This window comes from Balaenoptera ricei, chromosome 4 (assembly GCF_028023285.1).
Source record: "Balaenoptera ricei isolate mBalRic1 chromosome 4, mBalRic1.hap2, whole genome shotgun sequence".
Classification (NCBI taxonomy): domain Eukaryota; kingdom Metazoa; phylum Chordata; class Mammalia; order Artiodactyla; family Balaenopteridae; genus Balaenoptera; species Balaenoptera ricei.
The window spans coordinates 112,240,690-112,262,564 of record NC_082642.1 but is presented as its reverse complement, the minus strand read 5'-3'; the positions used below and the strand labels follow the sequence as shown (position 1 = coordinate 112,262,564).

General features: G+C 41.6%; 1 protein-coding gene and 1 non-coding gene across 3 annotated transcripts; one reads left to right on the top strand and one right to left on the bottom strand.

Moving 5' to 3' along the window:
• The first annotated feature begins 1,366 nt into the window (after positions 1-1,366).
• On the top strand, positions 1,367-13,694 carry NFKBIZ (NFKB inhibitor zeta). 2 transcript variants are annotated; one of them, XR_009502947.1, is made up of 13 exons: positions 1,367-1,782; positions 4,062-4,201; positions 4,724-4,754; positions 4,877-4,980; positions 5,078-5,859; positions 6,571-6,676; positions 7,067-7,213; positions 7,406-7,469; positions 7,756-7,925; positions 8,825-8,935; positions 9,066-9,233; positions 11,359-11,506; positions 13,111-13,694. XR_009502947.1 is itself a non-coding variant. In XM_059921217.1 (12 exons), the coding sequence occupies exons 1-12, from the start codon at positions 1,494-1,496 to the stop codon at positions 11,410-11,412; spliced, it is 2,166 nt and encodes a 721-aa protein (XP_059777200.1). In that variant the 5' UTR covers positions 1,367-1,493; the 3' UTR covers positions 11,413-12,516. The 2 variants fall into 2 exon arrangements, 1 of the variants encoding a protein (XP_059777200.1); XM_059921217.1 differs by lacking the exon at positions 13,111-13,694 and having other exon boundaries at positions 11,359-12,516.
• A 7,347-nt stretch (positions 13,695-21,041) lies between these two features.
• On the bottom strand, positions 21,042-21,148 carry LOC132365676 (U6 spliceosomal RNA). Its single transcript, XR_009503197.1, has one exon. It is a non-coding gene; the product is annotated as a U6 spliceosomal RNA (small nuclear RNA).
• Between the last annotated feature and the right edge of the window lie 727 nt (positions 21,149-21,875).

Here is a 21,875-nt window from a genome sequence, read left to right as displayed (position 1 = left end):
TAATTCTTTGCTCATGCTGTTCCCGCTTCCTATAAATGCTGTGGGTTGAAACCTCACCCATCCTTTGGGGCCTATCTTAGCAAAGATTTTCCTCATGACGTCATCTTGCCCTTCACTAGACGTTGTCTTTTTAGGACACTCATGACGTCATCTTGCCCCTCACTAGACGTTTTTCCTCATGACGTCATCTTGCCCTTCACTAGACGTTGTCTTTTTAGGACACTCACTGAACTTTGTATCCCTCATGATATTTAATCATAATCCGTTTCTTTTAATATAGCATGTGTGTACTTACCTTATCATTCTTAAAAGATTATAATGTACTTGAAAAGACAGACAGAATCATTCATCTTTTGTTCCTGCTAACTCCTAGCCACGGTTTTAGCAAGTAATTGGACTTCACTACAAAAATTGTGTAACTCCATTAAAGTATTTAAGATAGGAAAGAGCAAAATTCCTGTGCTTATCCGACACAATGGACAGTTATGCAGCATAAAGAAATTACATATATGTAAGTACAGACACATACATGTATGTATACTTGTCATTTTGCTAAGACGTATTTGTTTTAGTATGGAAGTTTACAGGACACCGCTTTTTATTCCTGGCCTGCACCCAAAAAAAAAAAATTGTTGCCGGATTATAATTTGAGGACAGAAAAAAATGGTTTCAACATCTCTTTCAGTTTGGGATTTGGCCAAAAGGTACGTTGGCAAAAACGCTTACTAAACTGAGAGGAGACGGGCCCTTAAGAACCTCCCGGAGACTCCTTGGCTGGGAGACTCCTTGGCTGGGAGACGCCTTGGCTGGGGCTGGCGAGAAGCTCGGCGCGAGACGGCGGGAGGGCTGCGCGAAGCGCACCTTCCAGCACTTTCCTACGCCACGGAACCAGGCCAACCTGTTCCCACCGCCGCCTCCCGCCTCCTCGCCGCCCACTGCGGGCGAGGCCCACGCCACGCGCCCTCTTCCTGGGCGCCTAGGCCAGGCTGGGAGCGCGCCGAGGCAGCGCCGGCCCCGACATCCGTCCGCGGGCGGCCGGGGCGGGGGGGTCCCAGGGCCAGGAGGTCGCGCTCCATCGGGGTTTCTAGGTGAAGGGCAGGAAAACAACAGGTCGGTCTGGGCGGGGCCGGGAGGGCGGAGCGAGGGCGGAGCGAGGGCGGAGGGCACATTGCCTCATCCTGTACATTTTACTGGAAACGGGGCGCATCCGGAGGAGGGGCCGGGAGGCGGCCTCGACGCCGCCAATGGCCCGGCTGGGCGCGGGGTAGGCGGGCGAGGCGGTGGCCTCTTCTCTCCGCCCCTGGCCTCGAAGGCCGGTTAAATAGTCGGGCAGCCCCGGGCCACGCCCGTGCCCGCGCCGTCCTCCAGCCGATAGGTCCTCCAGCCGATAGGTCCCCCAGCCCATCACAGCCACAGCCGCAGTCGGGAGGCAGCCGCGCGCAGCGAACCGGTGGCACAGGTGTCTGGGGTCCCCGAGCGCCGAGCCCGGGAGCATGATCGTGGACAAGCTGCTGGACGACAGCCGCGGCGGAGAGGGGCTGCTGGACGCGGCCGGCGACTGCGGCCTTATGACCAGCCCGCTCAACCTGGCCTACTTCTACGGCGCGTCGCCGCCCGCCGCCGCCCCCGGCGCCTTCGACGCCGGCTGCTCGTCGTCTGGGCCCTCGGCGCCCGGCTCGCCCGGCTCCGACTCCTCCGACTTCTCTTCCGCCTCGTCCGTGTCCTCCTGCGGGGCGGTAGAGTCCCGGCCGAGAGGCGGCGCCCGTGCCGAGCGGCTGCAAGGTACCCACCGGCCCCGGCGGGGCGGCCCCAGGATCCCCGTTTGCGGGCGGCCCACCCGCGGGGAGGGGGGGTCTGGGCCGCCCAGAAGCGAGGTACCTCGGCCAGGTGTTAGGTGGCTTCGGTGCCTGCTTTAGCGGCGGTACATAATCACACTAGCCATCATTATTAGGCCACTACTGGATGCCTTGCCCCGTGCTGGGCGTTGACTATCACTCGATGCCCTTTGATCGTCTGTGAAATCTGGGCGCCGTCTAGCTGGCCTGGTAGCTTGAAACACACAGCTCTGACTTCGGGTGGGGGGAATGGACCACGTTGGGTTTTCTCTTTCTTTTCTTTTTTTTAAAAAACACTTTTATTAAGCTATAATTCACATACTATGGCGAGGTTTTGGATCTGATGTAGGTGTACCTTTTTCTTGTGGCTGTTTTAGTGAAAGGCTGTAGCCGGCGATAAGGGTTTGGGTACTGGGTTGAAGGTCGTGATTTATTTCTTCCTAAGTACGTGTTTGTGGAAATTTTAAGTAAAAGGACTTTATAAAGAAAAGAAACCGATATTATTAAGATGTAAGGTGAAGCTGTGGACTGAAAACCAATTTATACCTTGAGTCTGTGATTTTCCGAAGTCTGCCCAGAATTTCTTCGGTCTTTGTTTTGTGTGCTTTAGAATGGTTGAGCCGTCTGTAGCAGAGAAAGGCGTAACGTTTCCGTTCTGCGGCTGTGAATTGTTAGTTTCTTTTCTTAACGGAGTTGCATAATTGGGGGGAAAACAGGATGCCGCTGTAGGTGAACCAAAGAACGTCTAGATAATCTCAAATTTTGGAAAATCTAATCAGCATGATTTTAAAGAGCGTTCTCTTTCAGGTATTCCCCACGGCTGGCCACTCCTGTTTTGCTTGTGTTTTAGTTTAAAATGTGATTTGTCGGGACTTCCCTGGTGGTCCAGTGGTTAAGACTCCACGCTTCCAATGCAGGGGGCTCGGGTTCAATCCCTGGTTGGGGAACTAGGATCCCACATGCTGTGCAGTGTGGCAAAAAAAAAAAAAAAAATGTGGTTTGTCATTTTTATTTAAAAAAGTGATTTAAACCACTCGGTTGTATAACATGCTCCCTGTATGTTAAGTGTGTAGCAAATGCCAAAATTGTGTGTGTATTTAGACCCTTTTTTTCCTCCACATTTGGCCTTCATCTGGCTGAAACTATTTTGCTAGTTCTTTGGTTTACCATAGGGGATTTCTGAAACTGAATTTTTCTCCCTGTGACGTTGAGTTATTAACTGCTGTCATTCCAGAGAAATGCTGTATTAGATTCTGGCAAGATATTCTTAGACTTAAACATAAAACTAACTAGTGTTTAGTTTGCCGTATCATTGGGTTGCTTCTCTCATGTATTTGATTTTATATATATATGTGTGTATATATTTATATATTTAAAATTGTGCCTTGTTTTTTGACCCATCTTATTTTTTTCCACTCTCAATGGAGTTGCTGAATTATTCATTTCCTGACTCTTTGTGTGTTTACTTTGTGTTCAACTCATCCCAAGAGGTTGTGACATAGTAGTGGTCAGGGTAGAATGCTGTACTCATGTACTACATTTTAAAGTGTATTTTAAAGCTTAAATATGAAATGAGATTATTTCCTTTTTACTTAGAAGGCCTATGTGAACAATCCAAAAACAGTCGGTGAGAGGAAATCCTGTGTGCATATGTGGAAATGCGTTTAAGCACAGTGAATTTATGTAGCTTTATTGGCGTAGCTGAACTGAGGGAAATAATAAACTGAGACATTGTTAAATGTTAGGCTTTGGTACATTGAGATCTTTGGAAGAAGTTTGTTTTGTACTTTCTTAGGTGAGTGGAATTGATAGACTTTAAAATTTCTATGTGGACATAAAGCCTTTGGTTTGAAAAGCTAAAAATTCATCATTTATTCCTTGCTCCCCCAAGGTTTTTCAAAAGTCTAGAATAATTACAGATTTATGAGAGTCAGGGTGGCAAAATCTGTGATCCTGTCTCATGGGTGGGTAGGGCTGAGAGACAGAGAATTAATTTGGGTTTATCTCTCGGCTCTGGGGTTCCCTGAAACGATATTTTTATGAGCTTTAATTCCTTAGGCTTCCTGGTGGGGAAAGGTATCAGGCAAGCGAGTTGAAGAGGCTTTGCGGTCTGTTAGTTGGGAACTTTTTCACGTTGGATAGCTATGCTTTTGAGGTTATTAATATTCATGTCTGTGAAGACACTTAATTGGGATATGTTTTGTTTTGTTTTGTTTTTTTGAACAGTTGAGCCCCATATGGGGGTTGGAAGGCAGCAGAGAGGACCCTTTCAAGGTGTTCGCGTGAAGAACTCAGTGAAGGAACTCCTATTGCACATCCGAAGTCATAAACAGAAGGCTTCTGGACAAGCTGTCGATGATTTTAAGGTGGCACCTAATTTATTTGTATTGGGTTGGGGGGTAGGGAGGTTAGCCTGTCAGTGTTATTACTCTCTGCTAACCTAGGTTGGGCAAGTCTTTTGTAGACCACAAAGCCCATAGGACAGAGAACATATTTGTCCTGCTGTCTGCTATATTGCTGTCACTTGGCCCACTGCTAGGCACTTGGCAGGTGTGCAAGAGAAATTTAATGAATAAATAAATGAAGGCAAGTTGGGGGCAAGGAAATTAATGTGGTTCAGTTAAAATGGAACATTTTGACTAGAAAGGGAAAACTCAAGTGGCCTTATTAATTTTGTCTTGACCTGAGTTGAACTTAGGTGAAAGTGCAAATGGGGGAAGTTGCAAGATAGGATGGAAATTAACATAGAAAATAAATATTGCTAGAATAGCTATGTCAAAGGTTTATGGTGAACTGTAAAGAGGGGTAGAGGTAAGTCTGTTTGTTGATGTATGTTAATCAGGAAACCATTTATCACACACTAAATTGGAAACTTTTTTTCCTTATAGACACAAGGTGTGAACAGAGAGCAATTCACAGGTAAGAGTTACCTCTATTTATAATATCATGGGGGCTGTAGGGTAAAACAGTGTAGTGTGATTATGGGTAAAAATTTGTGAAATAAAATTATCACAGATTCCATATTCCTTTCTTGGGTATAGAATTGAAGAACACAGTATCATATAGTGGGAAAAGGAAAGGCCCTGATATATTGTCTGATGGACCAGCTTGCAAAAGACCAGCTTTGTTACATACCCAGTTTTTGGTACGTATCTCACTATTTTCCTCTGAATACCCTTTGGAAATTATACCTGGAATAATTTTGGAAGGGAGTGCGCAACTTATTTTTTCTCCCTTTCCAGACGCCACCTCAAACACCCACACCCGCGGAAAGCATGGAAGATGTCCATCACGATGAATCCAAACAGGACAGCAGCGCTGATCTGCTTCAGAGCATTATCAACATTAAGAATGAATGCAGCCTGGTTTCCCTGAACACTGTCCAAGTTAGCTGGATGAGCCCTGTGGGGGTCCCTCCGAGCTCCCCCCACGAGCAGTGTCAGGACTTCCACGGAGGGCAGGTCTTCTCTCCACCTCAGAAATACCAACCCTTCCAAGTCAGCAGCTCCCCACACATGATGGATCAGGCTTCCATGTACCAGTACTCTCCACAGAACCAGAACGTGCAGCAGCTGCCGCCGCAGCACTACACCCACAACCCAGCTCTGGAATACAGTCCTTATTCCAGAACTTCCCAGTCCCCCGGCTATGAACCAAACATCTTTGATGGTCAAGAACCACAGTTCTGCCCGAACCAAAGTTTTGCATCCCTTCTAAGTGATCCCAGGGAATCTGAGAATATTGCTGTTCCCCCACAGACTGCCCCCAGCGTTCAGCAGCAAAATGATGCCCACGTGCAGAACTTCAACATGATGCCACACAGTGCCTGTGAGGCCCTGGCGAGGCACGATGCAGGCTCTGCCCCTTTAAACGCACCACCGCCCTTCCCGAACATCGTCGGAAATCCAATGAACACCACACAGTTAGGGAAGTCATTTTTTCAGTGGCAAGTAGAGCAGGAAGAAAGCAAATTGGCACATATCTCCCAAGACCAGTTTCTTTCAAAGGATGCAGATGGTGACACGTGAGTATGTCCCTTTATCTCATTGAGCTAATTTGGTAAACCATGCTTGCTGGACACAGTGGGCACAGAATTTCTCTAGGGGATGCCAGCTTAGGTCTGAGTAAGTGGTTGGCTAAACAAGATGACTAGTGGGCGTAGAATGATAGCTCATATTTCAAGTGAGAGTTTTCCTTTCTTTTTTTTTTTCTGGCTGAACAAATTACCTGTTCTAAATTAATAAAAATGTACGTGTCTTTGAATAATTGGTTTTGAAAGATTAGCATAGATTGTGTCTGTAGAGCAAAATCAGTTAGATCATGGTTAGTTGGTCATGATCAACTGTGAGTTGATTTGTAGATTGAATACTGATCTATCCTGACATCTTTGTGGTGTTGGGCAAGTTGTTTAACCTCTCTATGCCTCAGTTTCTGGGCATGTAAAATGATAATACCTCCCTCAGCGGGTTTTTATGAACATTAAAAATAATGGATTTAAAGCTATCAGCATGGTGCCTGGCGTACTTCTTTTTTCTGGTAACCTAATTCATCTTGTTGCAACTCAGATGTATTGTCAGCATAGCAGAAAAGACAAATTATGCTCTGTACTGTTTGATTTGAGTACACCAACATCTCAAGAAAGGGGCTAAAGGAAGAATTTTTTTTTTAAAAAGGATGAACTTAGTGAAATAAGAAATAATTCACTTCTTTTCTTTTCCTTTTTTTTTTTCCCCAGGTTCCTCCATATTGCTGTCGCCCAGGGGAGAAGGGCACTTTCCTATGTCCTTGCAAGAAAGATGAATGCGCTTCAGATGCTGGATATTAAAGAGCACAACGGACAGGTGAGGATCTTGACAGAGGGAAGTGGCAAAGGTGTGGTCATGGGGACAAGATGACGGCCGGTCTCTTATTTATGTGTAGATCATTTCAGAGTTCCAGACCAAGAGAGTTTAGTTAATATTAACTTCCGGATGTTGACTCTTTGTCACTGCCAACCTTGAAGTTATTAACGTTAACTCTGTAGTTATTTGACCAAAGACTAACTGGGTATAATAAAGCTGCACCCTAAGCTTATTTTAGTTTCCTTGTGTTACAGTATCTTATTGCTTATTAACAGGATTTATTTTCTCTCTGTGGGGTTTTTTCCCCTCAGTCTCAGTTTAGGTTCATATTCTTTGTTACTACAGCGTTATGGGTTTTAAAAAATATTTTTTTCCTCTGAATGTCCACAGAGTGCCTTTCAGGTGGCAGTGGCTGCCAATCAGCACCTCATCGTGCAGGATCTGGTGAACCTCGGGGCCCGGGTGAATACGACTGACTGCTGGGGAAGAACCCCCCTGCATGTTTGTGCAGAGAAGGGCCACTCCCAGGTGCTTCAGGTAGGAGGCAGCGAGCCAGGCTCCCATTACCACAGGGCCAAAGGGGGACAGCTTGGATATTAGGAGTTGGATGTAGATGGCCTGTTGCAATGCTCTCTTTTGAGTTGACTTACTCCTCTCTTGGAACACTAGTAGATGAGTATTTGTGTAGTTTGTCTTTTGCTGATAGATGTCTGTTTTTAAATTCTGCAGGCAATTCAGAAGGGAGCAGCGGGGAGCAATCAGTTTGTGGATCTGGAGGCAACTAACTATGATGGTAAGTGATTGACGCATTATTGGGTGAAGAAACAGAGAGAGGGGCCCATTAATTCTAAGGGCATTAAGTTCTATACCAATCAGGAAGGGAGGTAATTAAAGCTAAAATATTCTATAGATAAAATTAGCAGTAAGACCCAATGGAGGGATTACTCAGATTGCCTCACTAGCTCCTGTGGAGCCCGTATGTAGGTCATGTGAGAGACCACCCTCAAGGTTTGTAATTATAGAACAACTAAAAGAATTGATGGGATGCTTGACCACTGCTTTCTTATGCTTTTTTCTAGGCCTGAGCCCTCTACACTGTGCAGTTGTGGCCCACAATGCGGTGGTTCACGAACTCCAGAGAAACCAACAGCCCCATTCACCTGAAGTTCAGGAGCTTTTGCTGAAGAATAAGAGTCTAGTTGATACAATTAAGTGTCTGATTCAAATGGGAGCCGCAGTGGAAGCGAAGGTAAAATTCACAGAAGAGTTTGGAAATGGGATGTGGGAGAGAAGTGGTTATAGCAGAAGACCGTGTTCCCAAGTATAGATTAAAACTTTTCCCCCTTTTTATTTTATTTTTGCCATCTTTTTAAATTAATGGAGGGAGTAGCAATGTATGGATAGTTAAGAAGCTTAGATTTTAAAAGATCACCTCATCTGGTTTCTTGATTTGCTTTTAATCTATGGATTATTATTCAAAAGATCATTTAGCTGTGAAACGAATTAGTCTTCATTTGAGAGGAAAAGATAATGCTTGAAATTGATATTTTCATTTTGCTTCCATTGTCATACACAGATACTGAAGGTGGTGCATTTTGTAAGGGTTTCTTCATTGTTGTTGGCTCTGGACTTAATCTTCTGTTTTTTTTAAACTGGAAAATATTTTATTATCTTTAAATTTGAGGTTTATTTGCTGAGTATTTGCTATGTACAAGGCTGAGGTACTGAGTTAGGGGCCCCAGGGGAAAATGCCTAAATCATAAGCCACTTGGGTCCTTGGGAAGCTTACTGTCTAGTAGAAATGGTGAGAGATATAGCTAATTATAAGTCTGCAGGGTGACCACCAAGTCTGGAAGCATAGGCGAATACACAGTAAATGATTTCTTATATTACAGCACATGATAAAACAGTATAGTCTATGTTTCTACATTTTATGGCCACCCGGTATACAAGGGTAGATGTGATAAAAAGGAACTAGGAGGAATGAGAGATTCCATGGAGCTTGGGTTGAAGGAAGGGTTTGTGGAGAAGGGGGCACTCCGAGTGAGTCTCCAAGGGTGAGTCAGACATATGAGAGACTGGGTGAGAAGCATATCCAGGGCATGGTTTCTGGATGTTCATTTTTTTCCCCCTCTTGCCTTTGACAAGGATCGTAAAAGTGGTCGCACAGCCCTGCATTTGGCAGCTGAAGAAGCAAATCTGGAACTCATTCGCCTCTTTTTGGAACTGCCCAGTTGCCTGTCTTTTGTGAATGCAAAGGTACTTTTAGAAGCGTTCAAGAACTGCACAAGAGTTGGAATAACCTTCTTTATACCTTCTTCAAGCTTTTGAGCTGCTTTCATGCAAGTCTCCCTTCCTGATGGGTGTCGTTTTGTCTCTTTGTCTTTAGGCTTACAATGGAAACACCGCCCTCCATGTTGCTGCCAGCCTGCAATATCGGGTGACACAGTTGGATGCAGTCCGCCTGTTGATGAGGAAGGGAGCAGACCCAAGTACTCGGAACTTGGAGAACGAACAGCCAGTGCATTTGGTTCCTGATGGCCCTGTGGGAGAACAGGTGAGGGCCACAGAAGGGAGAAGAAATACTTTTAGGCATTGTTCTGAAACATAAGGGGCAGGGGCCAGCTGGCACTCTTCAGGTGGGCTTTATCAACATCTGTGTCTCAACAGTGGTCACTGTAGCCGTTTAGAGTCACTTGCTTTGTCTCCAAAGGAAGAGTAAGAAATTTGAGGGTTTATCCATGGACCCCAAATGGTCAGAAGTCAGCTAGTCTTTCTTTTTCTTCCAAGACACAAACTTGGGTTTGGGCTAAGTCAGAATGGTTTGACATTTGGGAGTTGATGAAAGAGGAGGAACCAAGGTTCCTGCACACACTAAAGAAAGAGAATCTTAGTTTTGTGAGTAAGTGATGAGCCTTCAAATATTGTGCATATTAAACGAGTCAGTGTCTGTAGAGTATTCAGAATAGTCCCAGGCACATAAGTGGGTGCTGCTCAGTAAACATTAGCTGTTAACAATGATTTCTATCTACTAACTGATCCTAAATAAAAAATGGGAAGGTTATTTATGTAATTTAGAACCTAGAAATATTTTATACTTTAAATAAAATTATGCTTTTCTCATCATATGGTTCTACCGTGTTGGCCAAAAAGTTTGTTTGGTTTTCGCTGTAAGCTGTTATGAAAAACTTGAATGAACTTTTTGGCCAACCCAATATATTATATTTGGGGATTGAACAGTTTCATATGACTAAACTTTTCTTGATAACAAGAACTGACTCTTTTTAAGAACTTAAAATATATATTTTAAATTTATTTTTTTAAGCAGCAGGTTCCTATTAGTTATCCATTTTATACATATTAGTGTATACATGTCAATCCCAATCTCCCAATTCATCACACCCCCTGCCCCCCGCCGCCGACCACCAGTTTCCCCCCTTGGTGTCCATACGTTTGGAAGAACTTAAAATATTTTTGATGAAACTCTTTCCCTGGAGGAAATGAGAGATTGTGGCTGTGGGTCGTTACATACTTTAATAATCACAAAATAAAATATATGGAATGCAATTTAGCCTTGCCTTTGATTTACAGCCCTCGCTATGACCATAATGTTATAGTAACTCATATTTGTGGAGCTCTTTATAGCTTAAAACGAATCACTTGATGATTTGTAGAGTTTTCCTGTATATTATGCCACTTAATAGTTAGGAAAACTTTGCAGGGTGAAGGTTCAGCTCGGAAGACTGAGACTCAGAGTGGGTCCAGGCATAGGGACCACCATTAAATAGTAAATGGCAGAGTCCTAAGCGCACTGTTCACTTCTGGTTTGCTGTTTGTGGTGTGCAGTCATAGAGTGATGTTCTCAGGGAGTATTGAACATGGAGAGCTGCTTGACTCTTTGCTAAATGTTCTTGGATTACTCTCCTTCCTGCTTTTGTATTTTTTGTGTCTCTGTGTGTGGAGGGAGGGTCTTTTCCTTTGGTTTTATTGTCAGACTATGGTCATTGTGTCTCCTTCTAGCAGCTGTCAATTGCATCCCCTACTGCAATCTTCTTTCTTCTAATTTGTTGCTTCTCATCTTCTGTGGGCTGAGAGACAGATCATAAAATTTGTCAGGCTGGGGTATAAAATCAATTACTAGACTCTGAATGAGCCTGGGGGTTTCCTGTGATCCATACAGACATGCACAGATGCTTTAATTCCTGGAGGTCATGACAGCTATCTTGACTCGAAGGGCATTATAATTTACTTGTGTGTGTAAGGTGGGCTCTCGGTTCTTGGTTGAGGCTGACATCAAGGTAGGTGAGATATTATAATAACCATGATTACTGCGTTATATTAAATGTTCTCAAAAATAACAGGAGTAAAGATTAGGAAAAGAATATAGGTCTTAGTTAAACTGTTGGAGATTTTCAACCTCAGATAATTTTTAATGGAGATGCTTTACTTTCTTGTACTCAAAGATCATTATAGCAGGTCTGTAGTAAACTTTAAAAGGAGTTGTAGTTTTTTTTTTTGTCCCCTTAAAATCTTGACACATACTGTTGCATATTTCTTCATATACTTACTTACAAGTAGAAAGGAATGGTGTAGAGTATATAAGAAAGGAAAGAAACTGAAGGAGATGTGGTACTTTGATCGTAGGAAAAAACCCTCACAAATCCTATTGGTTTCCTTTCCAGATCCGACGTATCCTGAAGGGAAAGTCCATTCAGCAGAGAGCTCCACCGTATTAGCTCCATTGGCTGGGAGCCTGGTCAGCAATACTCACTGTCAGTTAGGCAGTCCTAATGTATCTGTACATAGACCATTTGCTCTGTACTGGCAAATGTAAGTTGTTTCTATGAAACAAACATATTTAGTTCACTATTATATAGTGGGTTATGTTAAAAGAAAAGAAGAAAAATATCTAATTCCTCTTGGCAGATTTTAATATTTCATACCCAGGTATCTGGGCTCTAGACATCTGAATTTAATCTGAGTGGTAAAATTGACTTCAATTAACAGTAGCTTTTGGGTAGGAGAAGGCTTTGATTTGTGGCATAAGGCATTGCTTATGTAGCTATTGCCGGTTTAAAAGGAGGTGAATTGTAAACTTTTTCTTTAAAGAAAAATGAAAGCATTTGGAAGTTAAAAAATAAATCTGGACGTAGTGTTGAGGCTTCGTTTGGCCTGATGCAGTACCTGATAGTTATTGGTGTTGGAAAGTCTCTAGTCGTTGGACTAGATGGAGGGTACCATGGGTAAAGTTTGATCTTTGCAAACTGTATATAATTGTTATTTTTGTCTTTTAAAATATTTGTACAAATATTTGTACATGTGGTCATTAACATGGCCACATTTGAAATGTGTAAATCGATAAACTAGAAAAGAACAAGTGGATTTTCACTATTTTTAAAAATCATATGCATTCAGAGGAGCTGTGTAATCACCATCTCTGTAGATGAAACAGATGGAGAGTTGTTCCTTTAGTGGCTGGCAGAGCACTGTTTGAATTGTAAATATGCTTTGAGATGAGATACATTATTTGTAGGGAATTGCATGCTGTTAAAGAGAACACCTCTTTATGACTCACTTTCTAGAATTTATGATTTACTTGCTCCGTTGGAATGTTTGTTTTACCTTTATAAGAACAACAAAAAGTCAATATTGAAACATGTTTTACTGGTTTTCTGTTGTCAAATAATGATAACGTACCATGATGTTTCATAATACCATTCAGAAAAAAAATGCCTAATTTTTTAGTAACTTTAATTCTAATAATATTATTTTGCTTATCTCTGGCATACCCCGAGGAACGTATTTGGCTTTGATTGTACATTAATTCTTTGTAATAAATTTGATTCATGAAAAACCTTTCTTTTTTTCTTTTAAATGAGAAATCTCATAAGCAATTTACTGGCTAATCATCTTTGTAGCTAAGTGCTTAAATCCTTCAGAAAAAGATAACCTTTGGATCGATCACATTGTTTGACCCAGTATGTCTGGTGGACAAAAGTTAGTTATAGTTATTTGGTATCTGAAAGTATGGCTGTGATGTGAATCTGTCCATTCACACTCATGGAAAAACTCATGCATGGCTTTAAATAAACATTAATTCAGTAATACTATTCTTCTTAAGGATATGCATGTTCTTTTCCTATTCCCTTATTTATATTTCCCAAGGTTGAGAAGTGCTATTAATTACTAATCTAAATCCTTTAAATTAGCCAATATCCTTTAAATTAGGGTTTTTTTGAGAATGAGTTTCCTGAAGTTATATAAGATTTAACATGAAAAAACTCTTTGCCAAGTTCGTTAGTAGAGATTTACTAGGTTCTGAAAATATCATGGAAGTTTAAAAGATATTGTTGATCTATAGAAGTTTATGTGCTAAAAAAGATAAGTCTCTATGTTTATGACTGTATTTTTCATACTTTATTTTGTGGGAGCAGTGAACATAGGAAAAACAATTTGGAGATTACCAGGATCATTCCGAGAGATGTAAACCTGGGAAGAGCAGTAAATGGGGTCCCTCCATTTCCCAACATGCCATTTTGACGAGTGAGAATAAACACATCAACATCTGTCAACATCAGTCAATCACTGCACGTGTATTCTAGTTCCTGTAAACTCTTTTGAGAAACTGGTGTGCATATACGCACAAATGCTGTTTACGATATCAGGGGTTTCACAACCACCAGGGGCCAATGACTCACAGGTTGAGAATGTACTGTAGGGCTTCCCTGGTGGCGCAGTGGTTAAGAATCCGCCTGCCAGTGCAGGGGACACGGGTTCGAGCCCTGGTCCGGGAAGATCCCACATACCACGGAGCAACTAAGCCCGTGTGCCACAACTACCGAGCCTGTGCTCTAGAGCCTGCGAGCCACAACTACTGAAGCCTGCACACCTAGAGTCCGTGCTCCACAACAAGAGAAGCCACCACAGTGAGAAGCCCGCGCACCACAACAAAGAGTAGCCCCCGCTTGCCGCATCTAGAGAAAGCCCGTGTGCAGCAACAGAGACCCAACGCAGCCAAAAATAGATACATAAAATAAATAAATTTATAAAAAAAAAATGTACTGTAGTTCTATTTCTGTACATCAAGTATAATTTTTCTTCTCTCATATAAATGAAATCTCAAGAGCAGTTTGTATTGCAAATGCAACCTGATTACCAGAACAGTGGAAATGATATACCTCCATTGAACATAGATATACTGTGAGCTTTTTCCCAAGTGAGCTTATATGTTCTCTCTTAATCTCAAATTCTCTCATAATTAATTAACTGAACCAGTGCTTAGCAAGTATGTGATTGTGTGTGTGTGTGTGTGCACGCGTGTGTGCGCAAAGCTGTCAGATAGTATGAGGTATTCGAAGACATAAAAGGCATATTTCTTATCCTTAAGATACATATGTGGGAGACATGGCATGTACTGTATTAGAAAAAAGAGGAAGAAATATAAAGATTCTAAAGAGGAAGACTTTATATCTGAAAGGGGAGCACTAGGGAGACTTCAAGGTAGAGCATTTGAGCTGTATCTTCAGAAGAGTCAATTTGAATGTTCATACAAGTGGAGAGGGAGGTGAATGAAACAAAATGACATGAACCAAGGCAATAGTATTCTGGGAGAAACCACAAGTGATTCATTGTAGCTTGGTTAGCATTTGGATGGCCAGTAAGTTTCATCTTGTGTTCTACCTCTAACTGGTAATATTCTCATGAGTAGCACGTTGAGAAAGATCTTCAGGCAGTCTAGGGGTTTGGCAGGAGAGGGTACTGTAATTGATTAGCGAATATCTGCCGTATGGGTATAGAGGGTGGTTCTTGATGGAATGTTCCTTAAAGAATGACCCCCATAGGGCTTCCCTGGTGGTGCAGTGGTTGAGAACCTGCCTGCCAATGCAGGGGACACAGGTTCGAGCCCTGGTCCGGGAAGATCCCACATGCCGCGGAACAACTAAGCCCATGCGCCACAACTACTGAGCCTGCGCTCTAGAGCCCATGAGCCACAACTACTGAGCCCGCGTGCCACAACTACTGAAGCTGCACGCCTAAAGACTGTGCTCCGCAACAAGAGAAGCCACCGCAATGAGAAGCCTGCGCACTGCATCAAAGAGTAAGCCCCGCTCACCGCAACTAGAGAAAGCCTTGCACAGCAACAAAGAACCAAAGCAGCCAAAAGTAAATAAAATAAATACATTTATAAAAAAAAAAAGAAAAAAAAAAAAAAAAGAATGACCCCCATAGAAGCCAAGACTACAAGCTCATTGCTGCAACATCAGGGTCTAGCAGAGTGCCTAGCATAGAGTAGGAACTTATAAAATACTGGTTAAATGAGTGAATGAATGTATGCCAATCCTGGTTGGGATCATTGGTTTTGGGGGAAGTGGTGTTTCAAGCCAGAGATATACTATAAAGTACTAATGAGTTAATGACTATCATGGTTCTAACTTAACTCAGCCATATAACAATGATATCAATGATATGTTAATGAAAAGTGGCATAGCTGGCACTCTTTTTTAAAAAAAATCAGGTAGTCCTTCTGTGCAGAGGATTAATTCTAATAATGTAGTTTGGTGTTTCACTAAGGAATTCCCTCAAGTGTCAGAGACCAAATCTTCAGCTCTATTTGTTAATCAAATCAGTCGCATTTAATATCCTTTCTATATTCTTACCTAATCAGGAGGGGAGAATTTCCTCAAATTCCTCTAACCTTTAGTAAATGTCAACTTCTTAAACTCAGTACTACCAACTTTCATTTTCTGATAACATCAGTTCTGTATTGAACACGACTCCAGGAAGAAATCAACGTCAATGACTAAATTCTTGTTTGTCTCTCGGAGATCAGGCCTGGGTACAAGGTTTTACATTAGTTATAACCAGACTACTGGGTTTTTGGTTTTCCTGCTAGTGCCCTGGACTTGTCCTTGAGAGGAGGCGAATGGCCATCTTATTCTTCATCAGAGGCTCCGCACCTAGCACAGTATCTGACACATAGGAGATGTTCAATAAATACTTCTTAAATTGAATTTAATTGCATGACTTCCTTTTTAATTTATATTTTTGCAGTATATTTTATACCTCAATGTATAAACATTTTATCATCCACATGGAGTTTATGATTTAATCCCAGAAGACTTATCTTCAGCTATACACCAAGTCTGGTTTCACTTTATCTTCTCAGTCCCCTCACTCTACCTTTGCAGACGCAGAAACATTGCGTGGATGGCACATTTCCAGGAGGACTAAGTGGAGATTTCTCTCAGTGTGTCTAGCTTTCCTATGTGTGTCCTTTTTCCTCCAACCCCTTGCCCCCTGCTCCCTCCATCGCACTATTCCCCTTGCCTATCAGCCCAAGAAGATTTTGGGGTAGAGTAGCTAGACAGCTAGTCCAAGCTTTTGTGAAGCTTGTTAATTGTGCAAATGCCTTGGCTCCACCCCAGATGCCCTGAATCAGAATCTCCAGGGTTTTTAGGGCTTCCAGCAGGTACATGTGAAGATGATTCTAGTGCGCAGTTTAGTCTAAATTAATTAGGAAATGCAGACTTTGGAGAGAACCTGTGGCTGGGCGGTAGCTGTATGGTGGTAACAGAATGGGTTGCTGGAATGCCCATGGGGATGAGGCGGGAAACTGATGAATGCCTGCTACGTGCCAGACATGTTTGATCCTGTGTTATAGAAACTAGCTTTGAAGGGGAGATCATGAGTCACCTAAGCTGTTTTTGTTTTTTTTTCTCTCAGAAAACACTTTTCTAAGGTCATCTGGCTTTTAATCCACAGGTTTTAGTCCTAGTTTCCTAGGACTATGTAACAAATTACCGCAGACTTGGTGGCCTAAAACAGAGAAATTTATTCTTACAGTTCTGGAGGCCAGCCATCTGAAATCCAGGTGTGTCAGAACCGTGCTGTCTCCAAATGCTATAGGGGAGAATCCTTCTTTGCCTCTTGCAGTTTCTGGCAGCCCCAGGCATCCCTTGGCTTGTAGCATTATAACTCCAATCTCTGTCTCCATTTTCATATGGCCTTCTCCCCTTCTCCCTGTGTTTTCCACTGTGTGTCTCTTTCTTTCTCTTTTAGGCTGCACCGTGCAGCACGTGGGATGGAACCTGCGCCCCGGCAGTGGAAGCCCTGAGTCTTAACCACTGGATCACCGGAGAAGTCCCTCCACTGTGTGTCTCTTATAAGGACACTTGTCATTGGACTTAGGGCCCACCTAGATAACCCACGATGACCTCATTTTGAGATTCTTAATTACATGTGCTAAGACCCTTTTTCCAATTGAGATCACATTGACAGGTTCTGAGGATTAGGACATGACTATATCTTTTTTTGGGGGGGTACCATTTAACCCCTAGGGAAAGAGCCTTTATAATCTTTTCTGCTACTATCATTTCTCTCAAAGTGATTAAGATGACTTCTTCTTTTTGAGCAATCCTGTAGTCTGTCTTCAGAATCTATGAGTATCTCTTATACATAATTTTTGATTTAATGTATGATATGTCATCTCCATTTCATTCATTACCTGTAACACCTGGCATTGACCAGGAGACTCATTTACCATTGATAAACTTTAATAGAAACAATAAAATAATTATTGAGATAAAATTTTAGAAGTTACCATAATGATTTAAAGAGCTTTAATCGTTTGAAACTTACAACAAATCTTCTTTGATGATCATTAGTCATTTTACTCTCTGGCACACATATGAATAAACCTGCTACTCTTCACCTTGGATCACACTATCTAGAGTTGCCCATGTGGGAAGCAACATGATCACAGATGAAATGCCTGCATTTTAGACCATTTGACCTTGTAATGATAACACCAGAGTAAGCACTTACTGGAAACTGCAGAAGCTTGGAAGTGAAAAGTATCAAGGAAATCCACGGTTTCAGACAATAAATATTGATCCATTTTGCCAAGTTCCATTAAAATATACTTTTTTAGGCCCAGATGTTACCTTTTTAAGTGAAAAGGATTCTGCCTATTAATCTGAATAAAGATTTCAGTAGTTCTGTGGACTTGGTAATTAGATCCAGCATGTACTTCCTTTTGCAACAGCTTAGTATCTTTGGGCTTGACAATAAGGACACATTTCAGATTGTGAAATACTGCTAGATTCCTTAGCTTAATTGATTTGGGGCTTAAGCTTGAAATTGTTATTTATTTTCTCAGTTCGTGGTATCTTAATTCACATGTCCTTCTCTCTGTATCTGCAGCCAATGTCTCTCAGGCAGGATTTTAGTTTCAAGTACTTGTATGAGAGTGTGGGGTCCCTCCTGATTGGCTTTCCTGGAAGCCTTGGGGGCCTCACCGCTCTGCAAGTGAACTGCTCTTCTCTCTGTGGACTTAAGTTTCTTTAGTTTGGGCAGTCATCTCAGCGGGAGCCTGCCCATGAGACCTGTCTCTTTCCGAATTGGCTCTCTTTCCAAATCGGCTCCAAATGTTTTTTACATTAGATATCACTTTCATTCATTTTTTAAAAAGTCTCTCTCTCCCTTTCTGCTCCTAAGAAGTATTCCTTCCAGAATTACTTTAAAATTCTCAAAAAATTATCCTTTTTAGGCTCTTGCATATATGGAAATGAGAATTATTAATCTTCAGGATAACAATTTTGTCTGGTGTAAGTTCTTATGTCTATCTAAAAAAATTTAAAATATATCACTTGGGAAAACAAGCAAGCATTTGAACCTTTTGGGTGCTTCTACTCTAATCTTTCCAGGTTCCTGGAAAACTTTTTATTTTGTATTTATCTATTTTTTAAATTAATTAATTAATTAATTTGGCTGCGCCAGGTCTTAATCACAGCACACGGGATCTTCGTTGCCACGTATGGGATCTTTGTTGTGGTGTGTGGGATCTTTAGTTGTGGCATGCGAACTCTTAGTTGCGGCATGTGGGATCTAGTTCCCTGACCAGGGATCAAACCCAGGCCCCCTGCATTGGGAGTGCAGAGTCTTAGCCACTGGACCACCAGGGAAGTCCCTGGAAAACTTTTTAAAAAGGTAAATTCCTGGACTCAACTAGTAGAAAATTGAAAAATAATATACTATATTGCCTTAAGAATAAAAATAAATGAATGAGACACACCTAGGGTCCCACAAAATGATTTTTTGTATAGAGCAAATGGGGCTATATTAGATAGGTAGAGTTTTCCAAACAGACCCTCTAAATTTGATGAAAATCTGTCCAGTTTTTTCATGTGGTGCAGTAGACAGAGTAAGAGATCCATAGACAGAAATTTAACCTACATAGTTTATTAATTTCCATACACATTCCCATCATACAGTCCAATGAGGTACATTGTTTAAAGTTCAGGAATTTATAGACAGTTGACAGGCTCTCTTTTATGACATTATTCTATTTCCAAGGCTATAAAAATCAGTCAGTTTTGTTTCTTCCCTCAGCTGAAGTTGTTATATCAAATCTGTTATCAAGGTCAAATGTATGCTATATTAGTCAGTCTTTTTTTTTTTCTTTCTATTTTTCCTGTCACCACCCATGTCTAGGTTTTCCCAGATTACTACAATTGGCTTTTAAAAAACCCCATTTTATTATGGAAAAATTCAAACATACTCAAAAGTAGAGAGAATATTATACTGAACGCTCATGTACCTGGCATAAAGCTTCATCAGTTATAAACATTTTGCCATTCTTCCCCCTTATTTTCTTTCTGGAATATGTTAAAGCCCAACCCACTCATCATAGACTGTCAGTGTGTGTCTCTAATAGATAAGAAATTTGTGTCCCCCATAGCTTTCTAATTATTCTTTCTGTAATCTCATTTTTCTCACCAATCCCAAAATTTCCAACCATTTAGCATACTCCTACAGAAACCTAAAAGGGTTTTCAAAGGCTCAGTATTTCTCATTGAATCAAGTGCATACTCTTGTCCTGGTTCACAAAGCCATCTTACTTTAGCTTCCCTTAGCTGTTTAACCGTACCTTCCGTCATTCCCCAACAAGCTATCAGGTGGGTCTCCTCACTGCTCAATAGATGCACTTTTTATTCCTGTCTCTAGTCATGCTCTTGTCTCCCCAAATTATGTGCAATCTTGAAAGCTCTGCTTGGCTGCCACTTCCTTTATGAAGCTTTCCCCAGCTCCTACTGACTTCTCTCTTCTCTGAACTCTTGGAATTTAAACTCAGTTCCTATAGCTTTAAATATGATATTTTAATGGTATCCCAGTCTTAATTACTATAACCTGGAAAGTGGACTCGGAATCACTGACTAGCAGCATTTGTTTTTAAAGACAACTTTACAATGTTTGGGTGAATGGTATCACTAGGGATACAATGAAGGTCAGTGGTGCTGGACAGATGAAACGTCAGTATGGTAGACAGAATTCTAGATGCCCATGACCTCTGTCCCTGGTGTTACTCCTGTGATTATGTTACATGGCAAAAGTAATTTTTCAGTTGTAATTAAGATTGCTAATCAGTTGACCTTAAGCTAGGGAGATTATCCAGGTGCACCTGATCTAATCACCTGAGCCCTTTAAAAGCAGGGAGTTTTCTTTGGCTGCTCATAGAAGAGGGAGTCAGAGAGATTCTAAGTGTAAGAAGGATTCAACCCACAATTATTGGCTTTGAAGATGGAGGAAGGCACCCATGAGCCAAGAAATCCAGGTAGTTTCTAGATAGCCAGAAAGAAAATGGGATCTCAGTTCTACATGCCCAAGGACGTGAATTCTGCCAACAACCTGAATAAGCTTGGAAGCAGCTCTTCCCCAGAGCCTTCAGATAAGAGCTCATCCCAGTCGACACTTGAGTTTGTCTTTGTGATACTCCATGCAGAGAACACAGCCAAGCCCTCCCAGACTTCTGACCTGTGGAACTGTGAGATAATAAATGGGGGGTGGTACAAGCTTCTAAATTTGTGGTAATTTGTTATGTAGCAATAGAAAATGAATACAGTAGGTAACACAGGGTTCGAGCTTGTAGTGAAAGTTTACACATTTCCTGCTGTTCTTTCTTTTCTGGTTTCAGTTTTATTGGGGTATAATTGGTATACAGCACTATATATAAGTTTAAAGTGTATAGTATACTGACTAGACATACGTATATTGGGAAATGATTATCACAGTAAGTTTAGTTAAAATCCATCACCTCATATAGTGATAAAAAATTTTTGGTTTCCCTTGAGATAAGAACTTTTGAGATCTACGCTCTTAGCAACTTTAAAATATATCATACAGCAGTGTTAACTATAGTCATCATGTTGTACATTGCATCCTTAGTACTTATTTATCTTATAACTGGAAGTTTGTAACTTTTGACCGCTTTCACCCAATTCTCTTACCTCCTACCCCTTTGCCTCTGGTAACCACAAATCTGTTCTCTTTTTCTATGAGTTTGGGGGTTTTTTTAGACTTCATATATAAAAATATGGAACGCTACATGTATTTGTGCGTCATCCTTGTGCGGGGGCCATGCGAATCTTCTCCGTATTGTTACAGTTTTAGTATATGTGCTGCTGAAGTGAGCATCCTGCTATTTTTATTAAGGCTCCAAATCAGTAAGGGAGGTTTTCCAGTAAGCTGAGGCACTCGTTTTAACACACACGGTCACTGCACAGGCTAGCATTGCCCTTGGTTTATGACACCTCTCTTTTGTCCCTCAATTTCCCACTACAAATAGGAAAATTTCAATAAAAGGAAAGTCCAGCTTCCCTATTGCCTATGTTTTCAAAAAAGTGAATAAGAAGGTCCTTGCACAAAAAATTCTGTAAGAGGGTCCTATAAGAGGGTCCTATAAGAGGGTCCTTGAGGAGGGTGATTAGGACAGCCTATCTGACCAGCAGTGGAACTGGTTCACTATGCAGACTCTGACTATTTACCTCTGTTATGAGACTGGCGCAGATTTTGCAGGAAATGTTCCCCTAAGCTCTGCAGCAGCCAAGATTTTAGATGGTGGAACTTGTTTATAAAATAAATCCAGACACTCACTTTAGGAACCGGTCAACAAATAGTTACTGAGGATGCTTAGAAAGATAAGAACTGAAGTTACAGTTTCTTCTGCAGCTTAGAATCAGAGATGATGGGCAGGAGCTTTATTAGTTCTACGGGCTTCTGTTTCTCCAGCCACACACATTTAACAAAAACGAATGGTTAGACCTTCATTTGGGGTGCTTGTGTATGATTCAAAAAGAACTTTTTCCCCATAAAATTTATTGTTAAATGACTCATTACAGGATGATGATGAAAATAAGCCTTC

Coding starts and splice junctions, on each gene's coding strand:
- NFKBIZ (XM_059921217.1), top strand. CDS start 1,494: ATGATCGTGGACAAGCTGCTGGACGACAGCCGCGGCGGAGAGGGGCTG. Junction 4,202..4,723: donor AAGCTGTCGATGATTTTAAG/GTGGCACCTAAT, acceptor TTTTCCTTATAG/ACACAAGGTGTGAACAGAGA. Junction 5,860..6,570: donor AAGGATGCAGATGGTGACAC/GTGAGTATGTCC, acceptor TTTTTTCCCCAG/GTTCCTCCATATTGCTGTCG.